Below are 13,183 nucleotides of genomic sequence, written 5' to 3'. Positions count from 1 at the left end.
CATTCACCACCACTCTGGGCCCAGACATCTAACCAGTTTTTTGCCTGGGAAAGAGTGTGCTTGTCCAAGCCATAAGCAGCCAGTTTCTCCAGGAGAATGTTGTGGGAAATGGTGTCAAAGTCTTTATTTGAGTAGGGTAGACTTCATCCTTTCCCTCATCCATCAAGTAGGTCACCTTGTCATAGAATGAGATCAGGTTTTTCAGGCAGGTTTTGCCTTTCATAAACCCACGCTGGCCTGCTCCCCTGGTTGTCCTGCATGTTGCTGTGTGATGGCACCCAGGATGACCTTCTCCATGACCTTCCCTGGCACTGAGGTCAGGCTGACAGGCTACATCCTCCTTCTGACTCTTTTTGTGGATGGACATTACCTTAGCTAATGTCCCATCAACTGGGACCTCCCCAGTTAGCCTAGTAAAGTTAGCCTGGCTGCTGGTAAATGATGGAAAATGGCTTGGTGAGCTCTTCTGCCACTTCTCTTAGTAATCTTGGGTGCATCCCATCAGGCCCCATGGACCTGTGTGTGTCTAAGTCGTGTAGCAGGTCACTGATCACTTTCTCCTGGATTATGGGGGCATCATTCTGCTCTCTATCTCTGTCTTCCACCACAGGGCCTTGGTACCCTGAGGACAACTGCTCTTGCTATTGAAGACTGAAGCAAAGAAAGCACTAAGTACCTGAGCCTTTTTCTCATCCTTTGTCACTATGTTTCCTCCTGCAGCCAACAAAGGATGGAGATTCTCCTTAGCCCTCCTTTTGTTGATGATATATTTGTAAAAATATTTTTACTGTCTTTTACATCAGTAGTCAAATTAAGTTCTAGCTGGGCTTTGGCCCTGTAACAAACAGGGAACCCTTATTAAAATCAAAAGTGCAGCCTTTTTTTTAAATACGGTGTTCAAAAGTTATCACCTTAAAAAACATAAAAATCCTTTGATGTTTCCGAGCAACAGCTTCAGTTATGTGGTCAAATTCCCATGGTGTTAGTTGTCACCAGTCAGTTGTTTTTACACAAGATGCTAACCTTTGGCTTTGGATGGTTTACTGTTGAAGTGCACATACTAACTTTAGTCATATGTGTTGCTATTACAAAAAGGATTACAAGCATCAAGTAAATGAGATTAAAGTATCCATAACAAATGAGTTTCATTGCACTGTATCAGGTGGTTTTTAATAGCTGCTTATGAAGAATTAAAAAGGTTTTCTCATTAGAATTCTGCTCTTTCAGAAACCTCATCCATCTATGTGACCAAAAATATATCAGATAAAACAAGTCCTCTGCCATAATCACTCCGGTCCCCATTCATCCAAGAACTTAACTGTGCATGCAACTCTAGTTACCTGAAGCATTGAAGTCAGTAGGGGTTACATGCTTGAAAGGGCACATGAGATTAAGTGCTTTCCTGAACAAGGTCCTCAAAAAGCCATTATTTTAATGTACTTATGATAAAACTGGCATGTCATGGGAATTTAGAAGAGAAAATAAATGTTTTTAATTTTTTTCTTTTTTTTGTTTTGTAGGGGCACACATTTTTTCCTGTGATGATTTATAGCTACCAATAACCTTCCACAGTGGTTGTCTTATCAACTTACTGTTCTGGCATCTTCTGGTCTTGCTAGTAAACAAAAGAGAACTATTTAAGTGCAAAGCCAAGTACTCTTAATCTCAAGAGAGAGACTTTGTACAGTATGTTCTGTACAAAACTGAAAGACTTGAAGATCACAGGGGAATGTCCTTTCTCCTTACTGACTCAAGGTCACATTACTGAGGAACATGACAAGGACTGCACAGAAAACAGTTCTAGAGCAGCACTGCCCATCTGCAAAGAAGTCCATGAAAAAGATGGTCAAGCAAACCTTCCACAAAGGAAAACGAGCCGAAGTAGAGTGTACCTGCACACACTAACTGAAAGCATCTGCAAACTAATCTTTCCTGAGGTAAATAGATACTGCATAATAATAAAACTTTAATAGCGTTTAATTATAAATGTTAAAAAAGCATTCTATGCCCGCCTTTATCTGTAAGCCTTTAGAAAGTTGTTTTCATTTCAAAGCTTGTATTCTTATGTAGTTCTTCATAGTCTAAATCCTCATTTCATCTGCTTCCATTCCTTTTGGATATAATTTGCCACAATCTTTTTTGTGCACACCATTCCTTCCACTGTATTTCTCTATATATTTGCCTTATATTTGCAATCTTCCACTAATCTTTTTAATTGTTCCTTTTAAATCTGTCTATATCTGTAGCATTTTTTTTACATAGAGATACAATTATAGAAACTCTGTCTTGTTACCTAATTATGTAAATTGTGGGGTCATGTCATCAATTCACCTAACTGAATCCATACTGCTAAGTGCATTAGTCATTATCACAAAAAAATTAAAATAGCTGTTTCCATCTGCTATGATGCTAACCTCCTGTCATACTATTTTTAAAAACATTATCATTTGTGTTTACCACAAAGATATTCTTATGTCTCTGCTCAACTTAAATGAAAACAGGTACAGTGCAGGCTTGCTTGAGTGGAGATGAATACCGTGGTTTATCTCTGTAAAAAGAACATGAAAAATGCAGCTCCATAACATTTAACACTTGGCCTTGCCTCAAATTCTGTGGAAGGTTGAAGGAACTGACTGATATATATTGGGACTACAAATGGCAAATGGGCAATTCTGTACACTCATTTAATTACAATTCCGTTATGGACATTCAGTGTACCTTATTTAAAGTGCTGGAGTTTTCTTAAGTCTGTTTGCAGATCTGGTTATGCAGCTCTTCGTATCTATTACCCATTCACTAAACCTCTAGATAATCAATTTTTGATAAATCTATTTTTACCTCTGCTGCATTTACACAGACGAAATCCATCCCTTTCAACCTGTGAACTGATCTTTAAATTTACAAAGGAGAATACTTTTAATCCAAGAATGAATAAACTGGCAAAGCACCGTTTCTGTGGTGTCATGATAGCTGTTTTGCTTTTCTAGTATATAGTTAGTGGGATTTTTAACGAAGTAACTGATTTTTTTCTCTTTAAAGAGTGGTATAAATGTATGCAGCTGCCTATTATATAATCATGATAGGCTAGTTCATCATCTGTGACAAAAGCTTGGCAAAGTTAAAGATATTATGATCAAGTCATATTCATTGGAACTTTGTCCAAGTATAGTAGTCTGTTCTCATGCTGATTGGGGGTCAAGACCTAAGCATCTTCCTCATCTCAGTTTTCCATAAATGGTTTTTGCTTGTTTTCTACATTTTGAATCCATGGTACTGTGGGGTTTTTCGGGGGGATGTGTAATATTAGAAAGTTGTGTTAGTTATAGTTATTTCTTAGAAGCACTGTCTTTATTGCCACCTGAAAACCTGGAGGTGAAGAACATCACTGTATTTAAATACACAACCACTGGTGCCCATGAGCTTAGGGGCTTAATTATAGAGATACTGGAGCTGAAGACATCAACATAAAGGAAACCCCAAACACAGAAATGACATGCTGTTTCTAATAGCAATACCATCTTAAAAAAAGATGTTCATCCCAAGGACAGCGAAGTAATTCTTTGTATAAAAATGTTATTCTTATGATTAAATTTTCAGCAATGACATTTCAATCAATATACATATTTCTTTCCCCAGTTTGAAAGGCTAAATCTTGCACTTCAGAGAACACTTGCAAAACACAGAATTAAAGACACCAGGTATGTATGTGTGATGGGCTTGTTACTAACTTCACTGCAAAAACATTTTTCAAACAGTTCATAGGGACTGATGTGGTGACTGGGAATCAGGACTTCTGGAAACTGTTTTCAATTATCTTGTCAAATTGTTGTGTAACATTTCATGTAATGCAAGTTAGTAATGATTTATTTTATTTTAAAATATTCACAAATATTTATATCACTCACAAAGTTGACTTAATGGGCAAGTTTAGCCATTTGTACAGGGAAACAGGCAAGGACTTTGTTTAAAATGAGCAAGTGTTTTGGAGGAATTCAGAGACTGCTTGGGCATAGATGGAAAGATATGGTTGTGTATGGGTCTAGCTCAGTGTTTCTAAGATCCCAAGGAAAGAGTTTTAAATACTAACAATTAGTATTATACAAAAGAATTTGGCTTCTGATACAGTGAACAATCATATGCTCCAGATACTGACATATGTTTTCCTAAGCTCACTTGGCTTCTGGTTTCTGTTTCTGAGGAACTCAGTTTGATTTTAAGCACTCCTTAGTACTAATCCAATATTAATCATTTGAGCCTTGTATGGAGTGAGAATTTATTAGCATCTCACGATACACTGAATATTCAATTTATTGAATGCATGTGAAAAAATAAGCCCCTCAAGTTAAATCTCTTTTCCAAGTGAAGAAAAAAATTGAAGTTGGAAACTACACTGTTGCTCACCATGAAAAGAATAGATAATTTCAATGTATCTTTTTTTAAATTGATATTTTTAAAGCACTTTACATACATTGACTGAAGCAAAGACAGCTGGTCAGATGTGCATTGGAATTGCTGACTGGCTTATTGCTATGAATGTTTGCCCTATCTCTAATTATATGTTTCTTCCTGGAGTACTGGTTTAAAACAAAAAATTACTATGATATTCTTAATGAAGTAATAATGCAAATGTAAAACAAATCTAAATGTCTGTATTGCTTTTGCATATCTATTGTATTTCAAGTGAAGAAATTCCGAAAGCTTGGATCGGGAATTTATTGTTATATGGAGGTTAATCTATGCTACATGTCCTTCTCATAATTTTGAGTCAGACATTCAACAAACAGGTTGATGTTTATTGTCCTCAGAGAACTCAGAGGTCTGCAGTTTTGTGTCAAAAATTTGGATTACTATCTGTGAAAAAATAATTTTGAAATTCATAGTTGTTATTGGCATTTCCTCTCAAAGCAGAAATACCTTCTCACCTCTTTTTAATTTAATGCAACGTAATTCCAAAAAATGCTCGAATATAAATTCCAATTGTATTACAAAACACATTATAAAATATAGTTATAGCTTCAAGAGAAAAACACAAACCAAATAAAAAACAGGACTGTTGCAATGACAGGGAAGAGAATGTGGCCTCAATCCATAATTTGAGCTCAGACCACCAAAACTTTAATTCACCAAAGGATAATCTAAGATCCTACCAGGACCCTATTTTTAATTAATTAAAAACTTCCTATTTGATCAGCAAAACTTGGTTTGTACACATTAAACACAAAGTATGTAACTTCTGTACTTACTATGTTTACTATGCTTATCTTACATTTTTAGGGCTTTTATTTGTATTTTTATGATCTTTACAGAATAACTGGGGATAGTGAAGATTTTGAAAAAATTATCAGTGATCATGCTAATGCAGCAGGTAATGTAAACTTGTTTAATAGTAGAGAAATAGATTATATATGCCCTATATGTAAAAGAATATATTCTATATAAATTAGTCTTGTTACTAAGAAATCATTTCTTCCATGTAAGGGTTGTGGTGATGCTGCCAAAACAGAGGCAACATCTGTGATCTCTGTGATGTCTGTGAAACTCTGATCTCTACAACTAAAATCAAAATTTGGGCTAAAAAGACAAGTTTCTTGAGTCTGAGCTGTCACAGAATCATCCACCCCTAAGATCCAACATCCGGAAGGAATTATACATTAGTAATAAGTTACAGTTTTATACTAATGAAAAACTTTGATCCTTTTCATCTTCTGAAGGACTGTAGTGTGTCAGAAGAGAACTGCTGTAATTTTAAATACGTAACTCTGGCTACATCTGTAATAGTAAATTAACATTTCCAGGAACTGAAATATGGTCTTCCATACACAGTTGGTCTGTGACAGACAACACTTTTCCAAATGATTCCCAGTAACATCTGGGGAATTGGAACATTCCCAACAGTCACTTTGCATCCAGTTATCCTGTTAAAACCAATTTACTAGCAAAGATGTGAGCCATTCTGTGCCAATTGGCCTTAGTGCTCTGGAATATTCCTAGAGTCATTTAATGTATCAGGCATAGTACTTATATCTGCATATCCTATTTTATTCTTGTGTTAATTTTTAAAATTCTTATTTTACTGCTTTATATGAATCTAAGGGAGTTGAGTTAAATCTTGTGCCAAAGTGTGTATTCATTTTGTTTACATCTCTTCAAAGAACATCTGATCCTGGATGTTTTTAAACTACAACAATTGCCTCCCTGTTTCCAGGCCCCATTTCCAGGACTCCTAAATAAGAATGCCCTCAGGTGTCAATGATGGATCAGGGAAGGATATTGCTAATTTGTTTTGGCCTAGGATAAAACAATGTGGAGGTTAGCCTTTGATTCAGAATGATGAATGCATTTCTGACTAAAATGTGGTTCCATGCAGGTGTTCCCGTGGAGTCTCTACGGGAATCTCTCGGTGAAGAGCTGTTTAAAATATGCTATGAAGAGGATGAACACATATTAGGGGTTATTGGAGGGACCCTTAAGGACTTTTTGAACAGTTTCACTACCCTGCTGAAGCAGAGTGGCCACAGCCAAGAAGCAGGAAAAAAGGACAGACTTGAAGATGCCTCCATATTATGCCTGGAGAAAGACCAGGACTTCTTAAATGTGTATTACTTCTTTCCTAAGAAAATCACAAGTCTTATTCTGTCTGGTATAATTAAAGCAGCAGCTCATATTTTGTATGAAACTGAGGTGGAAGTGATGCTCATGCCTCCTTGTTTCCATAATGACTGCACTGAATTTGCTAATCAGCCTTATTTGCTGTACTCTATACAAGTCAAAAGTGCAAAGCCTTCCTTATCTCCCTGTAAACCACAGTCTTCACTTGTGATTCCTGCCTCTGTGTTCTGTAAGACCTTCCCATTTCATTTTATGTTTGACAAGGATATGTCAGTTCTTCAAATTGGAAATGGGATAAGAAGACTTTTGACCAGGAGAGAATTTCAAGCTAAGCCCAATTTTGAAGAATATTTTGAAATTCTTACCCCCAAAGTAAGCTGCACTTTTAGTGGAATAATGACAATGCTAAATATGCAGTTTACTGTACGAGTTAGAAGATGGGACAATACTGATATGAAACCATCCATGGTAAGAGCTCTTTACTGCTATTACTTCTGTGAGGAATTTGTTTTCTTCAGATGGAGTTAAAATATCCAAAAAACATGGTGCATTTTGCATTTTCTACCTCCAAATATCTAATATAACTGCATAATAATAATTTATTTAGGGTACTCAAATGTTATTCAGATTCTGAAGCCAATTTCGGTCAAAACTCTGCTTTAGGACTTTTACCAAGTAAAATCTGAATGCTAACTTGATTTTTTTGAAATAATTTTAAATATTGAGGTAAAGCCAGTGATATGCCATGCTTCTGAGAATAAGGACATCTCCAATACAAAGAGAGTGTCAGGGAAACCTTTAACAAAGTGCCCCTGAATCATTTGGAAACAACAGCTCTAGGATTTGGGGAAAAGAAGTAGATGTTTCCTTCGATCATTCAGCCTTTGGTATCTTTGGCATTTTGATATCTTTTATATTCTGATGTTTTCATCAGATGCAACCACCAAAGGTTCCCCTTAGTTTCAGCTGATGGGATTAGTTACTATCTTTGCTGAAGTTGGGTCTGTGACAAGTGACCTGGGACAGTAAAAAACATGACTGTTTTTATTCATTCCTGGTCCCAGCTGAATTCCAGTATATTTACACCTGAGGCAGTCCAGGATGAATTACCAGTTCAGACTCAACATTCCAAGAATTTAAGGGAAGAATAGAAAAAAGTTTCACTCATTTATTAATGTAGCTACTTTTAAAAAATGTAGCTACTTCATCTCAGATCCATTTCTGCACTAGAAAATTTCAAGGGGTAGTAGACTTAGCTTGGCTTTTGCATGTAATTGCATATGCAAATGACTATTAGCAAGGAATTAGAATTAGAATATGTTATTAGAATAGTGGTCTTTCAAAGCAGTGTTAAGCTAAGCTCTGCAGCACCTTGCATATTACACAACTGATTACAAAAAGAACATAAAACCACTTCATACAAAATATATTTCTTTTTTTGATCATTAAAATGGAACATTTCTTCCATTTGTGACTTTAATTTTAAATTGCACTGAGTACTGCATATCCTATGATAAAACTGAAGCAGATTTTTTCCCTTTATCTTACAGAGGAAAGTGCACGAACTAGAGTTATTAGTAGAAATTCATAGGCCACTCTAATCAGTAACAGTTTATGAAAAGATGAAAATGCACAAAATTTCATTATTTTCATTTTTCTTTTTCTCCTAAGCTAAAACTGATACTGATACTCAAACATAATTAGGTGTTTATCCTTAAGTTGGGGTCTAACTTTTGTACCAGAAGACTCAATAAAAGTGAACTTATTTGATGGCTCTATGATTCAGCACCCCATGTTGTCTCTTAAGCAACTGCATGCAAATGTAAGGACTATGGACCAGTCTTGATTTTCTTACATTTCAGCAAAATGTATTTCCTCTAAAACTTCTTGTTTCTAGATCATTGCCATGCATGTTTTGCATGAATTCTTGTTTCTTTAACTGTTTCAGGTAATGGATCTTAAAGGCCAAATGATCTATATTTTTGAATCCAGTGCCATTCTATTCTTGGGATCTCCTTGTGTGGATAGACTAGAAGATTTTACAGGACGTGGATTGTACCTCTCAGATATTCCCATTCACAATGCGTTGAGAGATGTTGTTCTGATAGGAGAGCAGGCCAGAGCCCAGGATGGACTGAAGAAGAGGTTAGGAAAGCTAAAGGCAACCCTTGAGCAGGCCCATCAAGCACTCGAAGAAGAGAAGAAGAAGACTGTAGATCTTCTGTTTTCAATTTTTCCTGGAGAGGTTGCTCAGCAGCTGTGGCAGGGACAAGTTGTACAAGCCAAGAAATTTAATAATGTCACAATGCTTTTTTCTGATATAGTTGGATTCACTGCCATCTGTTCCCAATGCTCACCTATGCAGGTTATCACCATGCTTAATGAGCTTTATACTCGCTTTGATTACCAATGTGGAGAGCTAGATGTCTACAAGGTACACCATTCATTGCTTTTCTGTGGGATTCTGGGGCAGGAAAGGAAATTAAGACTAAGTAGGACAGAGGATAATAGAGGTCCAATAATCATTTTGCCATAAACCATTTTTAAATGACAGATAAATCACAAAAAACCCCAACAAAAAATCAATATAAACAGCTGTTCATGCAGCCAAGAGAGAAACCCATCAAAACTTTAATTTTAAAATTTAATTTCAATGACAGTACTGTGAATCTGGAATAAATAGGTGTTTAATATAGCTATGGGTGCCTGACAGTAGATGAACAAGGAAAAATATTTTAGAATTATGCCCAGCAATAAATATAAGTTGTGCAGTTTTTTCCTTTTGCATGATACTGAAGGATTTGTCCAGGATAAGTTTGCATGAAAAATAAAACTTGGTCAATATGTAGCTACAATTCTTACTGAAGTCAGACTATTCTTTTATATGTATCACACAGTCTAACAGTAAGGTACAAATATGCCTTTTAGGTTGAGACTATTGGAGATGCCTACTGTGTTGCTGGAGGCTTACACAAAGAAAGTGAAACACATGCTGTTCAAATAGCACTGATGGCCCTGAAGATGATGGAACTGTCAGATGAGGTGGTGTCTCCCCATGGAGAGCCTATCAAGGTCATATATTTTATTGTATTTTATATGGTTAAAGTGGGCATTTTTGTTTGTTTAGTTGCTTTTTGAGGTTTTGACTCAAGGAAATTTCACGTCATTGCATCAACTCAGACAATTTGGGGAATCAAATGACTTTTTTAATTCTGTTAATGAGAGTTTTGTGGTGAGGTACAGGTGAAACAGAGATCTGAAAATCAACCCAAAAGACTTTAATGCAGTGAAGCCAGTATGTACAATCTGACATGCTACAGTTTTTGTCTCAGCAGCAATAAATTTGTCAGTGGCATGGAATATTCTGTTTTCTAAAGAAATTACTAATCCTCTCTCAAAATTAGACATCTATGTTTTTTGACGTAGCATCTATGAATAGGAATGACTAAAGACATGTTCTGATTGTAGTAATCCAGATATCTTAAATGATTCCATTACAGTTCTTGTTTTACAGTCAGATACTGAACGACTACCATAAGATAATGGTGTTAATGCTGTCAAAGCAACTGTTAGATTCAATGGTAGTTATATTTATGGCTTCCTTTCAGTGAGGAATTCAGCCATCTTTGCTCTGTGGGTGGATTTTGCTTTTGTTGCAGGTTTTTCTGCTTTAACACTCAAAATTAGAAATTGCAACTTCTTCATAATGATATGATATTCTTTTGATATGAAAAGAGTAGCACACATAGTAGACATGCAAGCTTGTTGGCATCATGCCATTATTGTGTCAGAATGCTGTTCTGAAGAAAACATGTCTACATATGTATAATGCACATGAGAAAAAGAACACACCTCCAAAAAAACCCACCAAAAAACCTCATAGAAAGCAGCACCAGCTAAGTAAAAGTCAAAAATCTGAGTATGAGTTAAAAAAAAGAGATATCAAAATATTGCAACTGCTGTTGGTTCCCCAGGACTGTTTTGGGGCCAGCTCTATTTAATATCTTTATCAGTGACCTGGATGAAGAGATCGAGTGCATCCTTCAGTCACTTCACAGGCAACACCAAGTTGGGCGGGAGTGTTGATCGCTGGATTGACAGGCAGCTGAACATGAGCCAGCAGTGTGCCCTCGTGGCCAAGAAGGCCAATGTCATCCTGGCCTGTATCAGCAATAGTGTGGCCAGCAGGACTAGGGCAGTGATTGTCCCCCCATACTAAGCACTGGTTAGGCTGCACCTTGAATCCTGTGTTCAGTTTAGGGCCTCTCACTACAGGAAAGGCATTGAGGTGCTGGAGCGTGTCCAGAGAAGGGTAAGGAGCTGGTAAAGGTTCTGGAGCACAAGTCTTATGAGGAACAGCTGAAGAAGCTGGGAGTGTTTAGCCTGGAGAAAAGGAGGCTCAGTTGCTCTCCACAACTACCCAAAAGGAGGCTGGAATGAGTTGGGGGTCAGTCTCTTCTCCCAGGTAAACAGAACAACAGGAATTGGCCTCAAGTGTTGCCAGAGAAGGTTTTGAGATTGGATATTGGGAAAACATTCTTAATGAAAAGGGTTGCATTGGAACAGACTGCCCAGGGAAGTGGTGGAGTCACCATCCTTGGAGTCACCATCTACACATTTAAAGGATATGTAGATGTGGTCCTTAGAGACATGGTTTAGTGGACTTGGCAGTGCTCAGTTACTGGTTGGACTTTATGATGTTTGAGGTCTTTTCTAACCTAAATAATTCTTTAACTGAATTATGAAAATTCAGTAATCTGGGACTGGGATTTAATCTATGTGTGACCTTGTCAACAGAGTTCAGTTGGAACTGCAGGATATACTGTCTTTGCAATTCCCTAAGACTTGTCTTCTGACCTGAACAGCAAAGCAAGTACTCTTCATGAACTGTCAGCAGTCTTACATTGTGTCATGTAATTCCTCCCAGAAAGTATCCAAGTGCCATCCTGCTGATGCTTCTAGATCAATTTACTGCCACAGAGACCAGCAGTTCACAGGCATATTTTGATATGGGAGGATTATTTACTAAAAATGCAATGCAAGATAAACTTCAGCTAGTTCCCTCTCCATGAGCAGTGATGACCAGAATACAGATATTTTAAGGAGACTGTGCTAAATCAATGTATATTAGTAGCTCATTATATTGTTTTTTTAATAGAGGAAGAATTTATAAAACTGATCTTACCCATCCTGTTTTACCTAATAATGCTGTTTTCTGTCTTTTACTTAAAGATGCGTATTGGCCTTCATTCTGGATCTGTCTTTGCTGGAGTTGTTGGGGTAAAAATGCCTCGTTACTGCCTTTTTGGAAATAATGTAACCCTTGCCAATAAGTTTGAATCTTGCAGTATACCTAGAAAAATAAATGTCAGCCCAACAACTTACAGGTACAGTGCTTGATATATGTAAAATGTGCACCTAGTTGCTGTAGTAGTCCATTATCTTCTTTTTCTTTTTTATTTCCCTGAAGCACTGCTATTTATTTTCCTTTTTCTCTTTTTATCTGACTGCTCATGAATGCACCGCAGTTATTAGTAGGCAGAATTCAACCAGCAGTAGCAAGAAAAAATGTGAAACAGAACAGCTGATACTTATTTTTCAGATCTTACATTTAAAATAAATGGACTGTCTGGACCAATTTTGCTTTTTACCCCGCAGCTGTATATGTGTTGCTTTTTTTTCCTTCTTCTCTCATATAGTTTGCTCTTCTTTGAGCTTTCACTGTGAACTGGATGCCAAACTGGCTGCAGATGCCCTTGAAAGTAACAACCTCACTGAAGAACTGTTAAACATCACTCTACACATTGTCATTCTCTTTTGGTTAGGAAAGATGAATTATTAGGTTGCAATGAGTCAACCATGCCGGTGTTTAGCTTACACAGGTCTTGATCACCAATTCAGTTTAACACTTTTAGTATGGAACTTAAGGTTGTACCATTTATCCACTCAGATATTTTTAGTAATGTGAACTCTGTGGTTATGCAGACAGCTAGCAGACTCTCCCATGGGAAATACAGCATCTTTCCTTTGTCCTTTAAACCTAACACTCTCTTTGTATTATCTGTTTAATTGTACTTCAAAATCACCTTGCAACATGTTCATGGCCAAGTAATAATGTCTTATAGATGCCAGGCAAGACAATAGGAAACTGTTTTGAATTTTATGCCACTGCTCTGACAGAGATTATTGTTTCTTCCAGAGTGGCCAAAAGTTTTATAAGAATGTACTGTAGAGAGTGAATCTACTAACACAAAAGTGATATGGCTGGCTGGGTAAAGTAACCAGAAATATTATAAATTATTTTCTACATTTTAAGGAAGCTCAGCTACCTCAAGTGTAGCCTGGGCTGTAGTCTGTTGTTTCTACACAGCTTGTACTCACTGCCATGTATCTGATAATGCCTTGTGGCAAGATTCTGTGTCCAGCGTCAGACAGAGAATTTGGCACAGGATCCTGACATCCCCTGCAGCATGTGCTGTGTGACATAAAGGGTGCCAAGCTTTAGATTATCTTGTATAGGTGATTTAGAAAAAGTAGCACAGGTATTAGAGCACACAGAAAGTAACCTTTTTGA

The 13,183-nt window shown here is 36.9% G+C and overlaps 1 protein-coding gene across 1 annotated transcript in view; it reads left to right on the top strand.

Annotated features, from left to right (window-relative positions):
- Positions 1–13,183, top strand: part of GUCY1A1 (guanylate cyclase 1 soluble subunit alpha 1) — a 34,752-nt gene that overhangs the window by 19,594 nt on the left and 1,975 nt on the right. The window contains exons 2-8 of the mRNA XM_027739553.2: positions 1,521–1,937; positions 3,637–3,698; positions 5,307–5,365; positions 6,368–7,077; positions 8,558–9,043; positions 9,538–9,681; positions 11,842–11,996. Of these exons, the coding sequence (XP_027595354.1) occupies positions 1,689–1,937; positions 3,637–3,698; positions 5,307–5,365; positions 6,368–7,077; positions 8,558–9,043; positions 9,538–9,681; positions 11,842–11,996 (1,865 nt within the window). The 5' untranslated portion in view covers positions 1,521–1,688. The remainder of the gene's footprint in view (positions 1–1,520; positions 1,938–3,636; positions 3,699–5,306; positions 5,366–6,367; positions 7,078–8,557; positions 9,044–9,537; positions 9,682–11,841; positions 11,997–13,183) is intronic.

This window comes from Pipra filicauda, unplaced genomic scaffold (assembly GCF_003945595.2).
Source record: "Pipra filicauda isolate LSUMZ 115617 unplaced genomic scaffold, ASM394559v2 scaffold22_size4397567_pilon, whole genome shotgun sequence".
Taxonomy (NCBI): domain Eukaryota; kingdom Metazoa; phylum Chordata; class Aves; order Passeriformes; family Pipridae; genus Pipra; species Pipra filicauda.
Note: the sequence above shows the minus strand (reverse complement) of the source record. Positions and strands in the feature narration are given on the sequence as shown.